The following is a 25,487-nucleotide window of genomic DNA, read 5'->3' as shown; positions in this document are numbered from 1 at the left end:
ATATACGTGGGGCAGTCTAAATAATGAATCTGGTTAAAGACGGGATATGATCGGCCTTCTATGGTGTTGAAAGTTGGTTGTCCAATTTGGCTGTTGATTGTGGCTCAAGTAAATGGAAACTCTTTGGTGGGGTGGGGGGTGGGGCTTTCCTTTCAGATCACCTGATGCTAATAGTGCCGTTGCATTAATCATCTTAATTAATAATCATCTGTTGGTTTTAGACCTCATCCTTAGTGAAGGCTCCAGGGTATCTTCCTCAGACATAACTGTTCAGTGAGCAGATGGTAAGAGGGCCTGTGTTCGTCCCCTCATTTGGGAGGCAAGGGGAGAAGATGGGCCTGAGTGCCTCCTGGAAAGAGGCCGGAGGAAAGCTGTAGATAAGGGACTCATCTGTCACATTGTAGAATGCTATATGTCCAGACTCATAGTCTAAGAAAACACCAACCTTATGCACAGGCTCTCTGACATGTTGACCTTTTAAAGGTGATGAGACCCAAAGACTATAATCATCTCCAATTTTTAAGCCTATAAGTGAGAAGAGGTCCCCCGGTGGCTTTGGGAGATTGCCCTTTCTGCTCACTGAGTCCTTGCAGATGCCCACTTCCCACTCAGTCTTGTTGCCCACTTCCACCTCCCAGTAATGTCTCCCACAGGTGAAGATCTGAGCGCCCAGCACCGTTGCTGACTGGTCAAATCGTTCTGGATTGTCCGGTAAGTGCTGTCGGACTCCTCCATGCCTCACACTCTTCAGATCCTCAGACAGGACGAGATAGGCATTGGCTGTGGCTGGATCCAGAGTTATATCTGCTGCAAGAGGAGAAGAGAGTGAATGCTCCCTTCCATTCTTGAAAACGACTTCCTATACATATGGAATTTAAATTAAATTCTTTTTTTTTTAAGATTTTATTTATTTATTTGACAGAGAGAGATCACAAGTAGGCAGAGAGGCAGGCAGAGAGAGAGGAGGAAGCAGACTCCCTGCTGAGCAGAGAGCCCGATGCGGGGCTCGATCCCAGGACCCTGAGATCATGACCTGAGCCGAAGGCAGCGGCTTAACCCACTGAGCCACCCAGGCGCCCCTTAAATTAAATTCTTAGTTTCCAATCCTACTTTTAAAATATGTATGATTGAGGTGAGTGTGGCAAAAGAGTTTTGTTTTGCTCACAGCAGAATCTCTGAACCCTTCTCGCACGATTTCATGAACACCAAGGGTAAATTCCTCAAAAGACACAGATGTGGGGTACCTGGGTGTCTCAGTCGGTTAAGCCACTGCCTTCGGCTCAGGTCATGATCTCAGGGTCCTGGGATCAAGCCCTGCATCTGGCTCTCTGCTCGGTGGGGGGCCTGCTTCCCCCTCTCTCTCTGCCTGCTTCTCTGCCTACTTGTGATCTCTCTCTCTCTCTCTCTCTCTCTCTCTCTGTGTCAAATAAATAAATAAATAAATAAATAAATATCTTTAAAAAAAAAAAGACACAGATGTAAGTCGTGGGGATGGTGACGTTTAGCTTGTCTGAGAAGGAAGAGAGGGGTCTCTGATATAATGGAGTGGAAGTTGTTCTGTTCAGAGCACGGGTTTAAAACTCAGAGCTATTTATCCACACGGGGCACACTCTGTCATTTGTAGTCACTTGAGCCAAGGTTGGCTGTGGTTCTCCACCTGCGGTGGGGAGACATGGAGACAGGGGCACTTCTCCTCTGAACATCTGCTTACCTGCCAAGCATTTTCTGTACCGTATCTCACTTAATCATGCCATTTCCTCCCCCTCCCATCTTTATAAAAGTGGAAACTGAAGCTCACAGAGGTTAGGAAACTTGACCAAGATTACAAGATCACTGAGTGTTTGCACAGCAGTTTCCAGTCGGCAGGTTTCATTATGTCAGGCTTCAACGCAGGCTCCCCTGAGTTAGTGTGACCCTCCCCCGCCACGACCGGTCAGTAAGTACATCGTGAACCAGTGAGAGACTCCCCTCTCCTGTCTTCTGAGAGGAGGTCACAGAAGAGGCCTCCAACCATCACTGACCCCAAGACAAGACTAAGTGCCCCTACCACATAATTTCATACTCTTACTTATAGATCAAATCCTAATCATCACTCATTATTTGGGATGAACATCTGTCTCCTCAGTTCCACTGGAAGTTCTATAAAAGCAAAGGCAAGCTTGTTACTCATCACTGTGAGAAAACTTAGAACTGAAGAGCATCGTGTGGGGCATATAGTACACACTTATCAAATTTCTACCGATTCCAAAGTCCATCAGACCTTCCCCTGAAGGCCAGATTGTCTTACCTCTAAAGGTAAAAGTTGAAAACTAAGGCTAACCTTTCTTGGTCTTAGCCAGTCTAAATATCTAGAGCATTCTAAAAGAATAATTTGAGGGACACCTGGCTGGCATAGTCAGTTAAGCATCTGACTCTTGTTTTAGGCTCAGGTCATGATCTCAAGGGTCTTGAGATCAAGCCCCGAGTCTGACTCTGCACTGGGCCTAGAGGCAGCTTGAGATTCTCTCTCTTTCTCTGCCCCTCTCCACCTCACTTCTGTCTCTCTGTATCTCTCTCTCAAATAAATAAACCTTTAAAAAAATTTTTTTGTTAAATAAAAGGATTGTTTGAATGTGGCCTCATGAGAACTTTCAAGTTTAAGTAGCTTTTATGCTGACAAGAACAGAGGTAGAAATGCAGAAACCCCTGAGGTGTGTGTGTATAGGCAAGGGGAAGAAATGGACAAAACAGAACCATAAAAACAAACAAAGGAAGTGCCAGGGCTTCTTAGACAGAAAACAAAGGCAGATGAGACATCAATCGAGTGTGCTTCTGTCTGCTCCAGAACAGAGAGGGTCTGTGGCCCCAGCCCTTCCTGATGATTCCTGCTGACTCAGGGTGCCTTTGTGAGAGAGCCTGGCACGCAGATGGTGAACAGTCTATGTCAGAGGAAGCTGCCTTAAAGCTCGATTTTGCATTCCTTAGTACACCCTGAAGTTAACTCCGCAAATCCCTGGAGGTTTGGCAAATCAGACTGACTTACTGCTGAATTTTTTTAGCATCTCCCTCATTCCAGTGATGCGGCAGAGAGTCAGTTCCGTGGTGGTGGCCTCTGGACACTGAAGCAAGAGTGGCTCAGTCCTGCAAGAGGACAGAGACCATCACTCTCTGTCCCCTGCACGGACCGTGTGACCTGCTCCAACATGAGGGTCCCGCTCGTTTTGCCCCAACAGCTGGACACTGTCATCCCCCCTCTCCCAACCTGATCTGCACAGCAGTGCAGCCCTATAACTCATACCCACAGGTCCACTGGACATGGAATGCACACCTACCTTTCCAGGGTGCCTTTCACATCCTAAGGGAATAAAAGAAAGAGGGTTAGTATCTGTGCACTTCAATCTCTAGCAAAGCCAGAATCCAGAGTCAGAATCTAATCCTTGGTAATCTCACAGAAGCCACTTTCCATGGCTTTAGAACACCCTGAGTGGGCGAGCATGTGGTAGGAAAACATCCCCAGCTTCTTCCCGGGCTGGGGGGCAGGGGTCTCCTACGAACAGGGGATGGTTCTCACATGATCACATCACAAGACTACTTTGTCCTTTTTTTTCCTCATAGCATCACTTTGTCAAGAGAACCTGATGCTGACGTAGGAACCCGGGGGAGTCTCTGTTGCCTCAGAGAGTCAAAGATGGGCAAAAACAAGGGGCCCTCTGAGCGCTGAGGCAAAGCCTGTGTGCAGGTGGAGTGGGTTGCTGGAAAATCACCAGCAAGTCTAGGAAGGAGACAGCTGCAGCCAGGTCCCACAGCTCGTGTTTAAAGAGGCCCCGGAGAATAAAGCAGGAGTCCAGGAAGGCCACCAAGCAAAGATGAAGAATCCGGGCTCCATACCGAATACCTCATTTCGATCACCAATTAGCTATCTGACGGGCAAATTTCCTAACTGCCATGGGTCTGAATTATTGAAGGAGGGCCGCTATAAACCCACATCGTAGACAACAATCACCTGTAGTGCATATAACAATAATTAACTTCATCAGGTCTTTGTGACGAGGGAATTTAATGTGCCAGCAGCACCTAGGAAATGTTCATTAAACTTAAAATAATGGATGAAGCTGAAGTTGCAGACAAGCAAGCAGAGCAGAAATGGGACTCTTCATCAGGCTTGGTTTAGGTAGGTATTCCACTGTTTTGTTTTTGTTTTCTTTTCTCTTTCTCTTCAAGACTTTATTTACACTATAGAATATTAATTCTCTGGGTGCCTGGCTTGCTAAGTCATTAAGTGACTGCCTTCAGTTCAGGTCATGATCCTAGGGTCTAGGGCTCAAGCCCCACATCGGGCTCCCTGCTCAGCAGGAAGCCTGCTTCTCCCTCTCCCCCAGCTTGTGTTCCCTCTCTTGCTATCTCTCCCCTCTCTGTGTCAAATAAATAAATAAATCTTAAAAAAAAAAAAAATTAATTCTCAAGGAAAACTGTTTGGGGGCCAGAACTTAGTTTCCCGGGTAAATAAAGAAAACCTTATTTTACATGGCTTGAAAATTTATGGGTTACTACACACTGTTGTTGTTATTCCATTGATTTTTTTTCCCAACATTCTTACCTCAAAAGATTCTTTTTTTTTTTTTTTAAAGATTTTATTTATTTATTTGACAGAGAGAGATCACAAGTAGGCAGAGAGGCAGGCAGAGAGAGAGGAGGAAGCAGGCTCCCCACTGAGCAGAGAGCCCGATGTGGGGCTCGATCCCAGGACCCTGAGATCATGACCTGAGTCGAAGGCAGAGGCTTAACGCACTGAGCCACCCAGGTGCCCCTTACCTCAAAAGATTCTATAATGGAGTTCAGACATGTGGATTCTATCTGTTCAATCATTTTGCTCAGGCTTCTTGTTTGTTGGGTCAGCTTGATCTCGTTGTCCCTTAGTTTCTTCATGTTCTCTCTTTCCTCCTTTTCCAGTAACTGGAGCTGTAGCTGCTCCTCCTCCTTCAAAAACTGGTGCATTTTTGCATATTCTGACACAACAACCTGTTTACAGGCCTTTGTCTCTTCCTGCCGTCAACACACACACACACAGGAAATGATATAATAAAGTTAGCAGCAGAAATGCCTATGTAGATTTTCAATCCTTACAAAGTCCTAGAGTTCTGTGACAAGTTTTGAAGCCTGACACACAACATATATTAAGTATTAAGTAATTAAGTACCACATAAGTATTAAGTAATGGGGTAGATAACATGATATTTTGGTACAAAATACACCATAGTAAACAAAACCAAATCTTCTATTCCCAGAAGGCTGTCATTCTAGTGGATATTTACTAAATATCCAATGAAAGTAGACATTGGATCACATCCTAGAAATAGAGATGCACATCACAAACACTCCCATTTAAGAACTCAGTGTATTGGGAGAATCAGATACACATATTTTTTAAGTATTTAACTAAACAGTTAGGTCTTTGTTAAACACCTCAACTTCAAATCTGTGACAAAGTCAAGCATTTGTTCAGGTGTATTAATCCAAACTATTATTTGGCCTTTATTTCCCTTTGTCTTTTTTTTTTTTTTTTTTTAATTTGCACTCTCTTTTTTCCCAAAAGCGTTTGAGATATTCCTTTTCTACGGATTTTCGTCCTATGTTGTCTATAACTTATAATTTTAAGTAATTATAATCAGAGCCATAATAGAGGTAGACATCAAGTTGTATGGGTGGACCAAGAAGGAAAAAAATAAATAAATAAGCAGGCCTGGGGATGGGGGAATTGTTTGAACTGAGTATTGGGATTCCCAGGTGGACAAGCAGAAGCAGACAGCCCAAACTAAGGACACTGCATACTGTAGGACTGTGATTAGAAAATTGTGTCTTGTTCCCCTCGTATTTCACTAAGTACCCCTCCAGTCTCCCTCATAGAATCACCTACAAGACCCAAAAGTAAGACAGATACTGACCTTGCACAGTATTACTCTCTCCTTCTCATGGGTTAATACAACCTGTGTTTCCTTTCTCTTTTTATGCAAAAGATTTAGGATTTCCTGGAGTTTCTCCTGCAATAGAAACAAATTCTCTGTGGCAAATGAGCAGAGCACCAGCTTGTGAAGAAACCTCAAAGACCAGTGAACACAAGATGAGCGGGATCTAACACAAAGGGTGAGGCAGGATCCACACCAAGTTTGTGGTCTGGTGCCTGGAGACCAGCACACGTAATCGTCACCAATAGAGAATATTATGGGAATAAATGATGGAACAGGATTTGTATTCTGAGATGTATACTGAGCAGCCAATCTTACTTTGTGACGCTCTTCAGCCTCACTCAAGGGATGCGATCTGTTTATTCCATGACACTGAGTTGAGAAAATGTTTACACCCTGCCCATCCTCAGAGAACACCTTAGTGCCTGCCAGCATTCTCCCATTGATGTCTTGTTCACCCTCACTCTGCAGCACTTGGGATCGGAGCTGCTTGCCGATGCCAGCCAACCTCCCCAAACGCTCATTGGGCTGGAAGTGTGGGCTCTCCAAGGACCTCCAGCATTCAGGACAGGATAAAGGAGTGTTGTGTTCCTCCCAGCTCCTCAGGAGACACACTAGACAAAAACTGTGCCCACACTCAGTAGTCACGGGGCTGGTGAAATAGTCCAAGCAGATGAAACAGGTCAGTTCTTCCCTCAGATTCTCCATCAGATCTGCTGTAGACATTTTCTCCAATAAGGACATCAAGGCAAGGGCACGCCTCTATTCCAGCATTAGAAAAGTCCTCCCTGGCGTTCTACTGTTTTGAATAACAGGTGGGTGATCAGTTGTTACGCTGTTGATACAAGAAACTCTTACTCTCTTCTGTGCCTGATTTCACCAGTTGGCACATACTGCCCCAACACAAAGCCAATTATGACTTAATGTGGAACCCTTGTACACTGGGTTCATAATCAACCCCAAATTTTCAAGGAATATTTCACTGTGCAAGCTTTATGCTGGATACTGAGGGTACTTGCTTTGAACAAAGTTCTGCTTTCAAGAGTGGGCTACAGTGTGTGTTTAAATATATAGCACCAGGAAAACATCTAGGTACATTGATTTTAGGCTGGAAGGTTAGGTAATTTGGTGTAAGCCAGTACAGAGATTTAAGTTACGATGAACTCTAATAATATCTAAGTTGGAAATATGGTCCAAATCTTTTAGAAAACTCCACTAATAGAATCTAGTTGAGCAACTGAAGGCAGAAAATTGTAACATATATTCCTCCTCTCATTAGGCCCTTTTTATGTGCTTGACCAAAGCCTAAAATCTTTTTGCTCCTTAATCAGGTACTGTGTGCTTTTATTTAATTTTATTCAACCCAACAAAATGAGAATGAATCCATTGAAATATTCCCTGACTTTAAATGTACAGAGGATTACCAGAATTATATTTATTGCTCTGTCCTACAGACCATGATACTCACCTCTCCACCACCATAAGCAGCATGTAAAACATCATTCTTGTTGGGAGTTACTTCTGAGTCCACAACACTGTGGAGTCGATGGAAAAAAAAAAAAATTGTACTATAGTGTAAATATAATTTTGTTCACTTATTTTCACTCTTTGAAACTAGGCCTTCTTAAAGCCCCTATCAATTCTTACTGAAAAGAAATCCAATGCTCAGATATTTTTAGACCTAGGGGAAAAAATGTATAGTGTAGAGATTGTATACAATGACCACTGAGATTATGAGTGCCTTAACCTACACATTTGCATTGCCATATGGATCTGAGGCAATACTTGTCATGGCCTACCTCTGCTCACTCTCTGCCAGAAAGTGCAAAACTCAAAAGCTCTTCCTTGAAGTCTAGCCCATTTCACCGTCCCACTAAGTTCCTCATACTTTGTTTCTGTTCTTAGCCTGTCACACCCCAGCACCGACAACCACCCATGGGTCTCCATCACTCGTACTTTTTTGTTGATTTCTTTTTGACTTTCATGGGTCCCACTGATTCTTCTTTCCCTCTTATCTCCAACAGGATGTTGGGTGTTTTCATATCTTGAACTTTTGTAAAAAGATGTTTTCTGGACTGAAATGTTTTTTCTCCATGTTCCTTCCTCTTAGTCAAAACTCATCTTTCTGAAGTTATTAATCCCCATGTTTTAATCATATGTCCTTTGTGTAACATTTATAAATTACTGAGATGAGAATTTACAAAAACCAACAACAGCAGCAAAATGCAGCAAAGTTATACTAATTTAGATAGAAAGAGAGATAGCCCCAGTTTGAGGTCATTAAGCCTCTACTCCTTAGATTTCTTCTAGCCTAGTGACTGAGGTACAGCTTCACAATGTTGTTTGGGAGTTAGTCTTAAGTAAGGGTCTTGCAACAAACAAACAAACAAAACCAAAAAACCTGTAACAACACTAACCACCTTCACTGGAAAAAAGGATTTATGAACTACCACCTACATTCAGTGTGTTATTCCCCTACAAACCTAGAAGGAGACTTTGACACTGGCCAGGATTAGAATACAATAGAAATATGGGGCATCACAGATCCTATATTCTAATTTGGAATGAGGAAACTGGGATGTTCTAAGTTCAAGTCACACTGATCTGTTCCACCCCATGTCCCTCTGTCAAGCAAACTCTTTTCATAAACTCCTTAACACAATGAACGTATCTTACTCATCAGTAACCAGAAGAATTCTTTATATATAGCAAGGGCTCAAATTCTTTGTAAATAAGTTGTAAATGAAAAAAATATAGGAACCATATTCTTATAGAATCACAGCCTTTTATCTAGCTGGAAACCAAGAATTATATAGTCCAACTACATTCTATAGATAGAGAAGAAAACTGAGATAAATTGAGTTGGTCCCCTGACTACTTGCTTACTACATGAATCAAGTCAGGACTAGGAAACTGGGCTTCCTACCTCCCAGTCATTCTCTTTTGTCCATGTACTACTTTGCCTCTCACTTGCTGACTTGGGAATGGTTGAAATGTTCCAGGTCTTTCAATAAAATGAACATTGCTCAAATGTTTCAGAAGGAAACTGGACAGCTGTTGTGATGGTGTGATGTTGCAACTGGTATCTCGAATCGCTGGCTACACTTATTACTGGTGATACAGACTTCTTTCCCCTCTCTCACAACACACTGACTGAGCTTAATTCATAGATAAAGAAATTTATACATAACTCATAGAAAAAGAGTGGGCCAGCCATCCCAAAATACATTATACCAATCTTCAGGACACTGCACTGCCAGACATGATTTCTGAGATCAACAACGTAGAGCTTCTTCTCTGACCTGTCTCCTGCAGAGAAAGGTGACAGTAGGAATACCTTAAGGGGTCCACAGTCACAACTGCCATCCACATGTTATTAGGGCTGGAGCACATGGAAAAGATGAATCTTAACAAATAGTGAGAGCGTCTTTATTGGTGAAGGCAGTGGGCTAGATGGGGACTTATTTGAAAAACATATTGCTTGAAAGTCTGGTTTAAAAAACATGTCTGTCATTTCATATCAGTATGGAAAAGATAGATTATCCAACAACTGGTTTGGGACAAGTGGGGGTAGTCATCTGGAAAAAAAAAATAGACAAAGTTGGATCTCTACCTAACAACTTATACCAATGTGTATTCCAGATGTGTGTATGTGTGTGTGCATATGTGTATGTGTGTATTTTCCCCACTCTAGTCATGAATTTATACTCCTATTATTTCCCTCTGTATTATATTTTTTTTACCTTATTTATATTATTTTATTTTTGAATGTGTTTTTGTTCTAGAGTACCCCACATCTATTTAGCAAATGAGGAGAATATTTGTTAAATATGTGGTCAATTATTGTGTCCAAAAAATGAAGCACATCATAAGAGGAGATAATTGGTAACATAGAAATTTTAAAATAGACTACTTAGAAAAGACTTTTTAAAGCATGCGTCAGAGCTTAGACACCACTAAAGATTAATAAATCTAAATAGAAATTAAATACTTTTATACAGCAAAGTAAATAAAATAACTTTATTTTTTTCATTACATTCTGGGAAAGAGAATTTGGAACACATGCATAAAATACCTAATCACAAATTACAAAAAAGGGCTTACATAATACTTAAAAATAATAGATCTTCTTTAAAAAATATAGCTTTTCTTACTATTAAATGGCCATTTTAGAAATGACAGATCAGTATATACACACTGATATGATATGATATCATTATATGATATTAACAGGAGTATACATTTTTACTCCCACAAATAGTTTAAGCATAAATAATAAAAAATAGGTTATATATGTATTTTTTTCCTACAAAAATGAGATCATGCTATAGATTTTGAAAATGCATCTGTGTACATGAAGGCATAGAAAGAGTATGGATTCTGGGGTGCCTGGGTGTCTCAGTCAGGTAAGCATATGACTTGATTTCAGCTCAGGTTATGATCTCAGAGTGGTGAGATCGACTGCTTAAGATTCTCTCTCTCTCTCTCTTCCTCTCCCCCACTGCTTGCACCTAAACACACTCTCCCTCTCAAAACACAAAAAACAAAACAAAAAAAAAAAGAAGAAGAAGAAGAAGAAAGAAAGAAGGAGGGAAGGAAGAAAAGATTTCATGAATATGACTCCAAAAGCACAGGCAACAAGAACAATAATAGACAAATGGGACTACGTCAAACTAACGACCTCCTGCACTACATAGGAAACAACAGAGTGAAAAGGCAACAATTGGAATAGAAGAAAATATTTGCAAACCATGTATCAGAATGGATTAATTTCCAAAATACATAAGGAAGTTCTATAAATCAATAACCCCCCCCCCAAAAAAACCCAGTTGCCCAATACAAAATATGGGCTAAAGACTTGAATAGACATTTTTCTAAAAAACATACACAAAAGACCAATAGGTATTTGGAAAGATGCTCGATGTCACTAATCATCAGGGAACCATAAATCAAAACCACAATGAGTTATCACCTCACATTTGTCAGGATGGCCACTATACATTAAGAAAAGAAGAAAGAAAGAGGACAAACATTGGTAAGGATGTGGGAAAATTGGTACTGTTGTGCGCTGTTGGTGGGAACACAAAACGATGTGGCTGCCATAGAGAATAAGATGGAGTTGTCTCAAAAATTAATAATAGAACTGTCACAGGAGCCAGCAATCCTGCTTCTGGGTATTCATCCGAAAGAAAACTGAAGTTCTGGAAGAGGTGTTGGCACTCCAGTGTTCACTGCAGACTTATTCACAAAAGCTAAGATGTGGGAACAACCTAAATTCCCATTTATATATGAAAGGACCAAGAAACTGTGCATATATACACAGGGAATATTATTCAGCCTTTGGAAAGAAGAAAATTCTGTGGTAAGTGACAACATTGGATGACTGTGAGGACAGCATACTACGTGAAATAAGGCAGTCACGAAAGGACAAATCCTGGAAGTTCCACTGACATGAAGTATGTTATTTTAAAATAGACTCAGGGGCGCCTGGCTGGCTTAGTCAGTGGAGCGTGCGACTCTTGACCTCGGGGTTCTAAGTTTGAGCACCACATTGGGTGTAGAGATTACTTAAAAAAAATTTTTTTAATCTTAAAAAAAATAAAAATAGAAAAACAGACTCAGAATCAGAAAGGAAAATGATGGTTGCCAGAGGCCAGGAGAAGACAGAAATGGGGAGATGTTAATCAAGGGGCATAAAGTCTCAGTTAGGCAAAGTAAAGAAATTCCAGAGATGTCTTGAACAGCAGTGTGCCTATCATTAACAGTATTATACTGCACACTTAAATTTTTGTAAAGAAGGTAGATCTCATGTTAAGGGTTCTTACCGCAATAAAATAACATTTAAAAGGAAAGAAAACATTTGGAAAGATATATACTGCTACAGTGGAATTGGAGAATTGGAAGGCATCACTTTTACTTCTTTATTTTATAAAATTTTGTATAAAAATATAGTTTCTCTCTCTCTCTTTCTAACTTCTTAATGTGTTTTCAACATTTTGGCAGTAAAGAAATTTTGGGGAATAGGGCAGGAGCAAAGAAACATGAGGTGTGACTTGCAGTAAACCAATTAATGAGGTGATTTTCTTCAGGTTGAAGGATAAAAATATCTCAGAGGATTGGTTTCAGCTGTGATATAATAAAATGTTGGTAGTGGGTTTATGATTTCAACATAGTTTTTATGTAACTACTAGATATTGAACCTCAGCAAGTGATATAAATATGACTAAAAGTTATTTCTCTTCTTTGGGAGAAGGAGATATATGTGCAAAAAAAAATCTTGCAAAGCATTTAAAGGGGTGTGCTTGAAGCACACATGGAGTATTTAAATTTATTAAAATTTTGGCATTTTTAGTGCTGGGACAATCAGGGAAAACTTCTTGGGAGAAACTGCATTTGACTTAAACTAAGGGCTTACGTACATTTCATACAAAAGGACAGCTATTATTTAGAAATGAGAAAAATTTTGGTAAATTTGAAGAATAAAAGACGCTTTGACAGTGGGTCAAAATATAATAACAAAAAGTCTCTATTGTAACGTTCTTTTTGTCTCAGAAATAGTTTTTAAAAACCAATTCAGCTTGGAAATAGTCACCTCTCTGATTCTTTACAGGTAGCAGGTTGGTCTGACCGGTGATACCCGGAGGCCCGCTCATCAGGGAAGGAGCCCTGGTGCTGTAACTTCAGGATTCAGGATTCAGGATTCCTGTGAAAAGCTGCAACCCAGCCATCACGCCTGCTGACAGACGCAGGTGGGGAGTCCGCTTCCAGACTTTTGACCACAGACAAGAATTTCAGGGGAGGTGTTTTTGTTTGTTTGTTTTTCTCTAGAGTAGACCCTTTCTTGTTCCTCCCTTTGCTTTATGAAAAGTTAACTGTTGGAAATGTACTTGCTCCCGGCTTCATGCTGGGCGGTTTATGTCCTTTGTCTCTTAAAAAGATGAAAAGAGAAGCCAAAGAAACTGTAGGAGTTGGGATAGGAACAGAAAACTTTTTAAAAGTCGTTCAAACACATATTGTCAATTAAGAATAAAAAGACAGTAGTCTAAAATGAAGATGGACAGCTAAGAGACTCTTAACGTCTTTCTCCTTTTTAATGAGGATTATGGGGCTTGAGATTATTACAGATAATTTGAGCTACTAGGCGACTAAGATTACCATCCATAAAGGATAAGACTAGATTTTTCTTAAAAACAAAAACAAAGCAAAACAACAACTTAAGGGGCACCTCGGTGGGTGGCTCAGTCGGTTAAGCCACCTGCCTTAGGCTCAGGTCATGATGCCAGAGTCCTGGGATGGAGTCCCACTTCAGTTGGGGAGCCTGCTTCTGCCTCTGCCTCTCTCTCTCTGTCTCTCATTAATAAATAAAATCTTAAAAAATAAAAAAACAAATACAAATAAAAAAAACTTAAGAGTGCAAAGGTAACTTGTTTTTGTCCTACTCCTATCATAGGACACCCTTTTTGTCTGTCACTTAATTCTGCAGATGTTATGAAACATCTTCACGTAGCTGGTGGTGTACTATACCCAGTAGATTACATAAATATGAACAATCATCCCCATTAAACTAGTATTTTATAGGTAGGAAACTGATGCTTATGTCTATACATGTAGGTCACCATCCTTTTAATGGGGAAGTCTACTTGTCTCTTAAGAAAATCTTAACGTTTGTTTATAAATTCTTAATCTCTCATCATAAACCAGTATTTTTATGGGGGGGGGGAACCCATGAGACTGACTAATACAAATAGAGTGTGCTGGCTCTGTGCCAGGCACCATTCTCAATCCTTTAATATATTTACTCATTTAATCCTCCCGCAGCCCTATGACGTGGGTATTCTAGCACCGTTTACAGGTGAGAAAACAAACTGGTTACGAACCTTGCCCTAGATCCACAGAGGTGGCCTGACTGCAGAGTCCATGCTAGTACCCACAGAGCAAGGCTTCCATTGTGCCACAAATATTAAACTCCAAGTGTTTACAGCCGTGACCAAACACTGGTTTGCTGATTGTGCAAGGCTCCAGTCAAGCTGGCACTAAAGGTGGCTGGCTGAGACTCTCCAGCCTCTCCCATCTATCTAATGGTAATGGACTCCAGAGGCAGCCAGGGGGCGCTCCTCACAAGTTTATATGTTGTTTGCAACCCCAGGTGTTAGGGTCAGAGAGGGCGCTCCCTTTGAGGTATGTTAAGTTTATAATGACAGAACTTCTTATTTTATGTCACTGTTCAAAGTTATTACGGTATTGACTATATTCCCCATGATGGACGGAGACATAGCTTTTTAAAAGAGCTAGTGGGATCTCTTGAAAGAAACAAAATTGGTGCTGCCTTCACCATCCTAGTCCTTTCTTGGCCTTTGAGGCCCAAACTAAAAAAAATATTTGTGGGGCTAGAGTGCCAATATAGTTGGAGAGAATTTTAAAGAATGTGGGTCCTAGCCATAGGAGCTCATGAGCCAAAGCAACTCATGCCATTTACAAGACACTGTGTGTCACTGGGGAAAACTACTTGGTGTGTAAGAACTAAAAGCTGAAGGCCTGTGACCTTGGGGGTGGGTGGGGAGGCAGGCAGTATTGCTGTGATCCTGGTTGAAAGGCTAAGGAAAACTAAAGAAAGATTTTTAGGGGTATCGGGGATGGTACACTCCCTAAAAGACTGAAGTCTTTGCCGGCAGGGCAACTGGGGCACAAAGCCTATTTTGTGGTCTCAGGCTGGGCTAAGATTTACATTTCACATATACTTCCTTCTGAGTGCCGCATCATGCTTTCTTTAAATCCTTCTAGTCTTAGAGTTGTAGTTCTCAAGCTTAGTTGCAAATGGAATCACCTGAAAACACCTGAAGCCCATGGTCTCTTTCCAGAGATTCTGACTGAATTCCTAGTGCCCTGATTGGAATGGAGGACTTGGGCTCAGCATCACCACAACTTGTTAGACATGTCAGCTCTTGGGCCCCAACTCAGACCCACTGAATGAGAATTTTGGGGGGCGAAGTCCAGCAATCTGTGCCTTAAGCAGATGCCCACGTGATTCTGATGTTTGGATTCTAAAGTTTGGAAGCCACAAAGGTGTCACCATAGCTACAGCTCTCCGGGTAATTCTGTGCAACGAGGTTTGAGAACCACAACTTCAGCAAAACTACGCCGCACACATGAGGTTCCAGAGCAGCTGCAGGTGAGTCCCCAGCATGGAAGTAGGGCGTGAAGAGCATCTGAGAGAAGTCAGGAGCAGGGCCTTTAAAGTCCCAGACAACTTCTCAACGGGGTAAGAATGGCGTTTAAAAACACAGCCGTGGGTGCCTGGGTGGCTCAGTGGGTTAAGCCTCTGCCTTGGGTTCAGGTCATGATCTCAGGGTCATGAGATCAAGCCCTGCATCCGGGCTCTCTGCTCGGCAGGGAGCCTGCTTCTTCCTCTCTCTCTCTCTCTCTCTGCCTGCCTCTCTGCCTACTTGTGATCTCTCTCTGTCAAATAAATAAATAAAATCTTTTTAAAAATTTTTAAAAAATGAAAACACAGCCGTGAGTGGCAAGAGAGGATGAAGGAATGTGATTGTGAGCCAGTGCCAAAGACAAATCCCTGCTCCTGCCAAAGAGTGGATTGGAATGAATGATTTTTTTTTCCCCTTCTTAATCTTTCTCTGCCTCCACTGAAAAGGACAGTGGCCACCTCCAGCTGACCAGGCTTCCTGAAAGAGCTGACTTGTTCTAGCTGCTTATGCTCTTTGAACCATTTGCAACTGAATGTGGACACAGGTCTTGCTATGAGTGTCTCTTAAGAAACTGGAAGGAAAGCTTCCACTGCACCTACCTCAAGGTCAAGGATATGTACAAGGTGAGAGATTGGAGGTGTACCCCACAGGTAGGGATAATGGCTGAGATAACAAAATTTTCTGGAAATAGACTTAAAAACTCATATGTGAGAGAAACTGAAGAGGGTCTGTGTAATAGATCTGATGCTCCTTCGTGAGATTTGTTTTCTCTCTTGGGAACAAGAGTCTCACTGTGTTTACCACTGAGAAGGAGATGGGAATCTTTGAGGTAAGATTGTCTTGTCTTTCAGTCTCAATCTTACTACTTTGGGTTTTTAATGTGATATGCATTTAAATTATTTTCCTATCCCTGAGCTGTCAATCATGGAGTTTTGGGAGCCCCAAAAGATGCTTTTTGACTAGGAGTCATTTTCACCCTGTAAGTCCTGCCTAAGTGTGCTATAACTTATATTTGTATAGTTCTAGCATAGCAACCTCTGAGAGGAGTGAAGAGTGAAATTTTCTTTTCAGAATGAGGTCTGAGATATCCTGACAAGAGAGCATGTCCCTTGGAAGAGAGCAATGAGCAGGTAAGTGTACCTAGACTCTGCTGAATCAGAATGCGCACATAATCAAGGAGGCATCTTCAGTGAGCCCAAGGCTGCAGCTCCGTCTTTTGGCTATAGTTCTGCCTTTACCAGAGCATCCAAACACCAGTCAACTCCAGTGCGAGGACCTGAATGGTACTAAAGGCTGGCCTCGATGCAGTGATCATTGATGACAGGTGAAATTCCAAGTCCAACTACCTATCAGACATCCCTGGAATTAGAGTAGGTCCAGAAATTGACCATGGGGCTAGAAATTCCATGCTCTATAATGCAAAATAAAAGAGTTGTTGCAGAAAATCACATTGGTTTAAACAGGACTGGTTCAAACCAGCATATTGCAGTTTTGCTCCAAGTAAAATCCGCTGAAGGTTAAGTATGTGGACATAGACAAATGCAGGAATCACTACTGTGATAACCTGTCCACTGACATGATGGCCATTGACTTCATACACTCCCTGCCTCAGTTTAACCAGATACTAACTTGGAGATGCTTACTGGGTTTGTTCCTGTGTGCATTTTGTCCTTGCCTCCCCACCTCCTTCAGCCTCAACCCTTCCCAAAACCTGTCAAATAATTTTACTCCATGAAAAAACTGTTGAGATTTTTTTGTTGTTGTTCATCATGTATTTTAATCTACTCCATGACTTTTTTTTTTTTTTTGAAGACTGTTAATGTTTTTATAAGCATCTGGTTCAAGTTGCGCCGGGATTGAGTGTCCTGTTCCAACACTTATAAAAGCACTATTAGTGTATGATTTGGTGGAGTGAGGGGTTTTGTGTGTGTGTGTGTGTGTTTAGGAAAATATGTTACATAACAAATGCCTATATATAGAAAATAGATCAAGCTGGATTTAAATGAAAAGGACACTTGAGTCCAGGAAGACAGTCATATAAAAATCTATCAAATGATAGGTGCTTGTTAAGAGCAGGAAGGTGTATCTTAGGCTTAGGAGTAGGAAGCTGGAGGGGCTATCAGGTCACTAACATGGTAAACTTGAGAGTGCTGCCAGGGCCTCTAACAAGATCCCGGTAAGTATGCCTGTGTATATATCTATTTTGCCACTTGAAGCAGGCTGCAAAGGAACTGCTAAAAATAAATAAAAATGCACCTAGGATGGGATTTATCAGTTATGGTGTGATCTCTGGTTCCTAAGTGACCCTGATGGAACCCTCTGGCTATCTGTAGCCTCCACACTCATACCCAACTGAAGTTCCCAGTCCAGCGTAACTTCACTTAATGAAGAAGCTAAATATTCCTTAGTGCATTAGCACCTTTTTAACTTATGTAAGAACTATAACCAGATTCCTTTTTTTTTTTAAAGATTTTATTTATTTATTAGAGAGAGGGAGAGAGAGCAAGCACAGGCAGACAAAATGGCAGGCAAAGGGAGAGGGAGAAGCAGGCCCCCTGCCAAGCAAGGAGCCCGATGTGGGACTCGATCCCAGGACGCTGGGATCATGACCTGAGCCGAAGGCAGCTGCTTAACCAACTGAGCCACCCAGGCGTCCCTATAACCAAATTCTTAAGATTTTTGTACTGAACATGTGAAATCTACTCCATGTTCTTCCTAATATGCAGGACAATGTAGCGACATAATTCCAATTACAACCTACAACTGAATCATTAGATTTGGGTTCTATGTAGATCTTAGAGATCTAAATATATGCAAAGAACTGTAATATTTACCGACTTCAGGTTCATTATTTCTATAAGCTTAAGTTACCACAAGAATGTCATGCCTAGGGAGGGTTTCAGTCAAACCTCTGAAGTAGTCAAAGATACTGATTAGATTCAATTGATAACTACAGCCTGACTACCTGAAATGGTTTAGCCCTACAAATGGAACCAAACACAAGGCCTTTTGTGTGGTAAAGTTTGCTAGAATTATATAACAAGACTCAACTAAAATGCAGACATTCTTGAGTTTGCAAATTTGGTGTTTTTAAGACCAAACAGTCTAAATTCCTTGGAGGCACACTTTGCCCCCAGCTTGTGTTCTATAGGAAAGCCCATGTGTGGAAAACCCATAGGCAACACCATGTGAAAGTCTAATAAAAGGTTTTGGAAGGTGGAGACCAAACACATCTAGATGATAGGGGGAAAAAACAAAGAATGTGTTTGTTCTGTATTTAATAATAGCTTTCCCTACAAACCACCAATCACTTTAAAGAAGATATCAAGCTTTTGCTTGACTGTTTGCCCAATAAGAAGCACCTTAAAAATGAGTCCAAGAGATGAATGAAAGCTACCTGAGCAGGATATGGGGAATCCTGGCTTTCCTAGCCCTCCCTTATTTCTTACCTTCTTTTTTTTTTTTTTTTTTAAGATTGTATTTATTTATTTGACAGAGAGAGATCACAAGTAGGCAGAGAGGCAGGCAGAGAGAGAGGAGGAAGCAGGCTCCCTGCTGAGCAGAGAGCCTGATGCGGGACTCGATCCCAGGACCCTGAGATCATGACCTGAGCCGAAGGCAGCGGCTTAACCCACTGAGCCACCCAGGTGCCCTATTTCTTCCCTTCTTAGTGTCAGCTCCCTTGAGGCAGTATCTCCAGACCTCCTTAGGTAACCAAATTCCTCTTCTCCTCTAGAAGCCTTCTATTCCTTTGTACCTCTCCTTCATGGTCTTTGTGTTGCAGTTTATTATTTTTTTAAATTGTCTATCTTTTGCATTAGATTGCAATTTCCTTGTGTCAGTGTTTTTTTAAACTCTTGTGCATGACACATTGGAAGAAAGGCTTTTAATATGAGTGCTTCATGAACTGTGTGTCTCAGATTAACTTCGCCACAGGAGGCACCTGGGTGGCTCAGTGGGTTAAAGTCTCTGCCTTGGGCTCAGGTCATGATCCCAGGGTCCTGGGATGGAGCTCCACATTGGGCTCTCAGCTCAGCAGGGAGCCTGCTTCCTCCTCTCTCTCTGCCTGCCTCTCTGCCTACTTATGCTCTCTGTCTGTCAAATAAATAAATAAAATCTTTAAAAAAAAACAAACCAAAAAAAAAAAAACTTTGCCAGGAGAAGGTACTCAGAGTCATTATTTTTTAATTGTGGTAATGATTCAATAAACTGATAGCAACATACAGGCTAGACAAATTAACCTACGAAGGTAAGAAAATGTTTGTGTTTTTATACCATTGTGTTGTAACAGTTAGTCAGATTTTTTAAAATGGCTGGATGAAAAGTTTAACTTTCATCTGTATGTTACATTTCTTTGTAAGACTCCCTTTGAAGGATTTTACTTCTTAAACTAGACAACTATAGCTAAGAATAGGTACTTGTTACTAGTTTTAAGACTGAAACATGCCACTAACTTTAACCAGGATGGAATTTCACAGTTCACTGACAATCTAACAACAAACCTTTTTATAAATGGGTGAGAAGTTAAAGCTGTTGCAAAAAGTTGTAAGATTCTTCATATCTATAGGAGACTTCTCTATAAGAGAGTTCTACAGAATCTGGTCAGAAAGCTGCTGAAACCAACAGCAATTCACTCATTTTTTTTTTTTTTTAAAGATTTTATTTGTTTATTTGACAGACAGAGATCACAAGCAGACAGAGAGGCAGGCAGAGAGAGAGAGAGGGAAGCAGGCTTCCTGCTGAGCAGAGAGCCCGATGCGGGACTCTATCCCAGGACCCTGGGATCATGACCCGAGCCGAAGGCAGGCAATTCACTCATTTTACTGAATATGTTAAGACATTCAGGTAACTCAGGTGAATAAGTAAAGTAGGGCAAGTCCTTAGAAAATAAGAAATTATGTCCAACCTTTTGATTTAGGGAGAAGGAAGTGTCTTCCCCCTCTACGGGAAGTATAAATTATACTGGTCATGAAAAAAAAAGTCCCAACTCAGAAATTCTTTTTCCAAGTTAAAGTCTGTGTCAAAGCTATCTCAGGCTCATATTTGAGGCTCTCATTGTGATCTAACAAAATCTTGTTAAAACAGAATTCTTAATGTGTTCTCCATATCCAACATAAGCTGCAGAAGTTGCCTGGAAAATCCATTTCTAACCCTATTTCTCTTCTTGGGCACCAGGTGGCAGTTCACCAGTGTCTGTACCAGTCTTAGACTGCTGTGTAACAAATTACCACAAATTAAGCAGTATGAAAACCTCCACTTACAAGCTCATTATTCTGTAGGTCAGAAATCCGGCATGTCATGGCTGGGTTTTCTGCTCACGATCTCACCAGGCTGAAATTATGGTGTTGACAGGGATGTGCTCTCCACTAAAGTTTAAGATGTTGTTCCAAATGCATTTAGATTGTAGGCAGAATTCAGTTCTTTGCTGTAACAGGACTGAGGACCCATTTTCTTATCAGGTGAGGATGGCTCCCAGTTCCTAGAGGCCATTCCTTGATCAGGGCCCGGTGTGCCCCACCCATCACCTAAGCCCCACATCCCTCCTGTAGAATCTTTCTTTCCACCAAGAGCCCAGCCCTCTTTAGGGGCTTACTTGACTAATTCAGGCCCATTTGGGGGCCTGCCTACCAGTGTCCATTTTGTATTTTGTTTCAGGCAGGATTTATCGAGGGAGTCCAGTGAGAGAAGGGAATAAGGAAGCACAGTAACTCCATCCTTGTTCACAGACACCATTTTAAGATCATTAACTTTTCCAAGGTGGTTTTGAGTCTTGACCGCAAAGATGGTTAGAACAGATGGGGATTTTCAGGTGAGGTTCAGCAATGGTGAAATTGAGCTAACTTAACAAGAACATAGACAGTTCTATTATTTTACTACGTCTCCAAGTTTGGAGCAATCAGTAAAGTCCAAGGCTTATCCACATAGGACTAAGAGCAAATGGAACTGTACCTGACACACAGAGCCTAGATATAAATACTGTTTTCTTTTCCTACCCTCTTTTGCTAGGGACTGCCAGTTTTGAGAGAAATCGTTTGGGTTTGGGGCTTTCCAATATATTCTGTCTTTTTTTGTTGTTCTTAAATGCAAGTGGTTTAGAAAGCACAGATAGGGGGCGCCTGGGTGGCTCAGTGGGTTAAGCCTCTGCCTTTGGCTCAGATCATGATCCCAGGGTCCCAGAATCGAGCCCCACATTGGGCTCTCTGCTCAGCAGGGAGCCTGCTTCCTCCTCTCTGCCTGCCTCTCTGCCAACTTGTGATCTCTGTCAAATGAATAAATAAATAAAATCTTAAAAAAAATTAAAAAATTAAAGAAAACACCACAGTCTGAGTTCTTCATCACTTTTCCTTGCCTGAACTCCTTCCTAGCATCCCACCCAGGCAAGGACAAATATTAAAGTCCTGTATCACACCCCTCGAGATAACTGTAAGATACAGTCTTTCATACCAGAGGAAAATAATTCTTCATACTAGCCCCCAAAATGCTGGCATAAATGGCACATTGCACATATAATTTCTTATAGTTCTTAGAGAGGTCTTATTTCTTATAGTTCTCTACAGAGGTCTTTCCTTCCTAGGTTCTACCTTCTCTCCTTAGTTTCATCTCCTATCCCCCAGCACCTCCTCTAAAAGAAAACAAAGATAACCAGAAAGATCACTCTTAGTCCCACAACAAGCCATTTGTGTTGGGTCTTTCAGAGCTAATTCTGGGACAAGCAGTGTTATTAAAGGAACCCTCAGGTATTGATGAAGGATAGTGGGAGGCTGACAGGCTGGGACAAAGGACCACCCCACCCCCAAGAGGAAACCACCTTTGAAAGGATTTTACACCACCAGGGAAGGAGCCCTCCACCCTTTCCCCTGTGATAGATAGATGACAAAAACCTGATTGGATGACAGGCTCTTGGAGGGTTAATCAGATTAAAACAGCCCCAAGAGCCCATAAAAACCCCTAGATTTAGAAACTTTGTGGCAACCCTCTACAGTCCCTTTCCTCTTCAGCAGGGTTGAATTGTGGCTCCATAAACTTCGTTATCACTCAATAAACTTTGCTTTGTTTCTCACCACTCTTCATCAGGTTTACCTCTTGGTTCTTCAAAGCAGCATAACCAAGAACCATGGGCACTAAAGGAGGAAAAAACTAATGGCAGGTTAAACAAGATAGAAGAGTACCAGTAAAAAACGAATGGCAGGTTAAATAAGAGAAGTTCTCTTACTCAATCTGCTATCTGGAAAGGCACAGTATATCTAAGGACCTAGACTTCTCTTTTTATTTCTCTTAATATGTATAGCTTTCCCCCCATAGAATATTTGACCCAAGAGAACTGCTAGAGCTCCTGCTATTACATTCACATTGCAACCTGTTCTGGTCAAGTCTATAAGGTTGGGTTTTGCTCATAGCCAGTAATTTGAGCAATCTTTATACATTTGATGTTAATCTTTTAGCACAAGTGTATTTTCAGGTCCTGCAAGATGTCCTAGTTGCTCAGATGACTTCAAGGTATGCAGCAGACTTTTTGAGTCCTTGTTTTCTGTGAAGGGATAAGGATGCATCACTTAAAGTGATCGTGCGCAAGCACATTTTAATATCTTGGTGATGGAGATAATGATTGAAAATATTTCCTTCCTAAGTAGGGACATGATAGAGACCAGTGATCTTGAAATTCTAAGATAAACATCTGATTAATAAAACAGTATGTGCTTCAGTATAAATTACTCTCAAAGGGGCATAAAAATGCTCTATTTTTCATTTCCCGGTAACTCCTCTGTGCCTTCTCTGCCACCTCAGTTGCACACTCCCTTTTCAGGAAGGCAATGCTCTTGACTCAGGAAGTAAAGTATTACTGCAGAGAGAAATTTCTCGTTACCCCCTTGCTCCTGTGTTTCATACAACTTCTCGTAATGCTCCCATGTAAACAAAAGATGGTCATAATGATTCTCATTTTGCAGATGATGTTCAATATTCAGTTGCTTGCTGAAGGTCATGGCAGTTAGCTGGGAGAGCTAGAACCAAAATCCACTTTAGGCTAACTTCATCAGTTAGAGAAAGTCTTCTCAGTGTGTGATCTTGGGCAAAAACCTGACCTTCATTTGCTCAGGGTCCTAACTGACCCCAGCTACAGTGAGCCCCTCTGCTTTGTTGAAGATTCTCTGGTTAAAAGAGAGGACCGATCCCAATGTTGGACTAGACGAAGTAAAGGTGACCTCTTCCTCTTACCTAGAAGGATTAGCTTCCTTTGAAAGAGTAAAAAAAAAAAAAAAAAAAAAAAAACCTGATGGGTTTAGATAAGCCCTGATTTGCAAGGGAAAGGCAACAGTCCTATCATAGCAGTCTCAAGGAATGTTTATTCTTAAATAATGCTTCAAGGAAATAGCTGGACAGGAACTTCTGGACCTCTTGGGGGTTGTGGGGAGCAGGCCAATGAGTGCTAAGCCATGGCTGCTTATAGAACCACCTTGGAAAAGAAACCAGAGTGCAGCTAGCCCTTCCTGAAGAATAAACACAAGGTGGCTGACCAAGAGCCACATCTCCACTACTTTCTGAAATGGGATGAGGGTGCTCTAATGCAGCAGAATGAGCCCAGAAAATATCTTGTTTGGCACCAGCCATATTTGTCCTCCTCAGAAGCTGAGCATATGATACCTTGGGATCTGTGGTGAGGGGACCCATGGCTAACAAATGTGATAGGACTAAGCATGAAATAAGCTACAAGGACCATGACCCAATCATTTTGTTCTCTGACAATGTAGAAAAAAAAATTTTTTTTTTAAGATTTTATTTATTTGACAGATGGAGATCACAAGTAGGCAGAGAAGCAGGCAGAGAGGAGGAAGCAGGCTCCCCGCTGAGCAGGGAGCCCGATGTGGGGCTTGATCCGAAGACCCTGGGATAATGACCAGAGCCGAAGGCAGAGAGGCCTTAACCCACTGAGCCACCCAGGCGCCCCGAAAAAAAATTTTAATCAAGGGCATGCCTATGTAAAAAGTTAACACTTTAAATGATCTGTGTTCTTTATAATGTTGCTCTTGGCCTATTAAAGAATCTTGTGATAAACTGTAATGCAAACCTGAAGTATTTTCTCTTGTAACAGGAAATGTGCCTGAATAATGCTTAATAAAGGTAATGAAGTATCATGAAATTTGGCATCACAATCTTGTGACTCAAAACCTAGATCTGGGGGGCGCCTGGGTGGCTCAGTGGGTTAGGCCACTGCCTTCGGCTCAGGTCATGATCTCGGAGTCCTGAGATGGAGTGCTGCATCGGGCTCTCTGCTCAGCAGGGAGCCTGCTTCCCCCTTCTCTCTCTCTGCCTGCCTCTCTGCCTGTTTGTGATTTCCCTCTCTGTCTAATAAATAAAATCTTTAAAAAAACAAAAAAAAAACAAAAAAAAAACCTAGATCTGTAATCTTCTGTTACTGAGTACTTTGGGTCAATTACTTAACCTCTAAATCATCAGCTTTATCAGCTATAAAATGTATTCTGATACCACCTGTCTCATAGGACTGTGATATATAAACAGAAAAATTTCTTAGCACACTATGTAACACAACTACTAGAATTATTTTAAGTTAAAATATTTAATCTTCTAGAATTGGTAATTTACTAGTTGCTTAAAATCTAAGATAGGCTTTAAGAGGCTACTGTAGTAGACATGAGAATTTTACTTGATGTTTTATCTTTTGATGTGAAGATTATGAAGGGTTCCTTGTCAAAATGAAATCTTATTAACTATGAAGCTTGGATCATGAGAATAAATGACAGAGTAACTGATAAGATCTTCACAAGTTGGGGGCATCAAGGCTTAGGGAAAGAGGATTGGGTAGAAAAAAAAAATGAGTAGAAAAGGAGACTGTTCCAGCTGAGGAAGAAAGGGGCAAGCAAAAATGAGCGCAGTCTCTCAGAAGGGGCCTGGGGGATCTGGGTTTAGAAGAGGAGTTAAGCGTTGAGATAAAGGAAAAAGATGTACTTAAAATTCCATGGGGTGGGGCCAGGTTTTGGAAAATCAGATTACATAGATAGATAGCAAGTGTGGAATTTCTCATTGTCTTGCTTGCAGTTAAAAAAAAAAAAATCACTGTAGTTTGATTAGCAGGGGATTGAGGGATGTAGTGAAAAATGTTAGAGGCAGAATTGTGAAACTTGGGAAGTTGTGCGTGTTTTCTCTACACTGAGGCCAAGGATGAACTATGGGATTGTCCTCGGACTTCCTATCTGTGACACATTCCTCAAGCTGTTATTCCTACTCTTGATTTTTCTACCCACAACTAATGCCATGATCACTTCAGTGAACGTTGAAAACTTAACAGTGAACTCAGGTATTATTCTCTGATGATTTAAGATTAAGT

At 41.3% G+C, this 25,487-nt stretch overlaps 1 protein-coding gene across 1 annotated transcript; it reads right to left on the bottom strand.

The window, feature by feature from the left end:
* Nucleotides 1-256: 256 nt before the first annotated feature.
* Nucleotides 257-6,686, bottom strand: TRIML1 (tripartite motif family like 1). Its single transcript, XM_044268227.1, has 6 exons — nucleotides 6,261-6,686; nucleotides 5,922-6,017; nucleotides 4,792-5,022; nucleotides 3,312-3,334; nucleotides 3,023-3,120; nucleotides 257-807 (listed from the first exon to the last, which is right to left on the bottom strand). Exons 1-6 carry the CDS (start codon nucleotides 6,684-6,686, stop codon nucleotides 257-259), a joined length of 1,425 nt encoding a protein of 474 aa, XP_044124162.1.
* Nucleotides 6,687-25,487: the final 18,801 nt, after the last annotated feature.

This window comes from Neovison vison, chromosome 11 (genome assembly GCF_020171115.1).
Source record: "Neovison vison isolate M4711 chromosome 11, ASM_NN_V1, whole genome shotgun sequence".
Taxonomy (NCBI): domain Eukaryota; kingdom Metazoa; phylum Chordata; class Mammalia; order Carnivora; family Mustelidae; genus Neogale; species Neogale vison.
This window is presented reverse-complemented; position numbering and strand designations above follow the sequence as displayed.

Excerpts from the sequence above, each read along its gene's own strand:
- TRIML1 (XM_044268227.1), bottom strand. The coding sequence starts at position 6,686 with ATGTCCTTATTGGAGAAAATGTCTACAGCAGATCTGATGGAGAATCTG. Across the intron at positions 5,023-5,921 it reads AGAGAGTAATACTGTGCAAG|GAAGAGACAAAGGCCTGTAA; the intron begins GTCAGTATCTGT and ends TGTTGACGGCAG. Across the intron at positions 3,335-4,791 it reads CCATTATAGAATCTTTTGAG|GATGTGAAAGGCACCCTGGA; the intron begins GTAAGGGGCACC and ends TTATTCCCTTAG.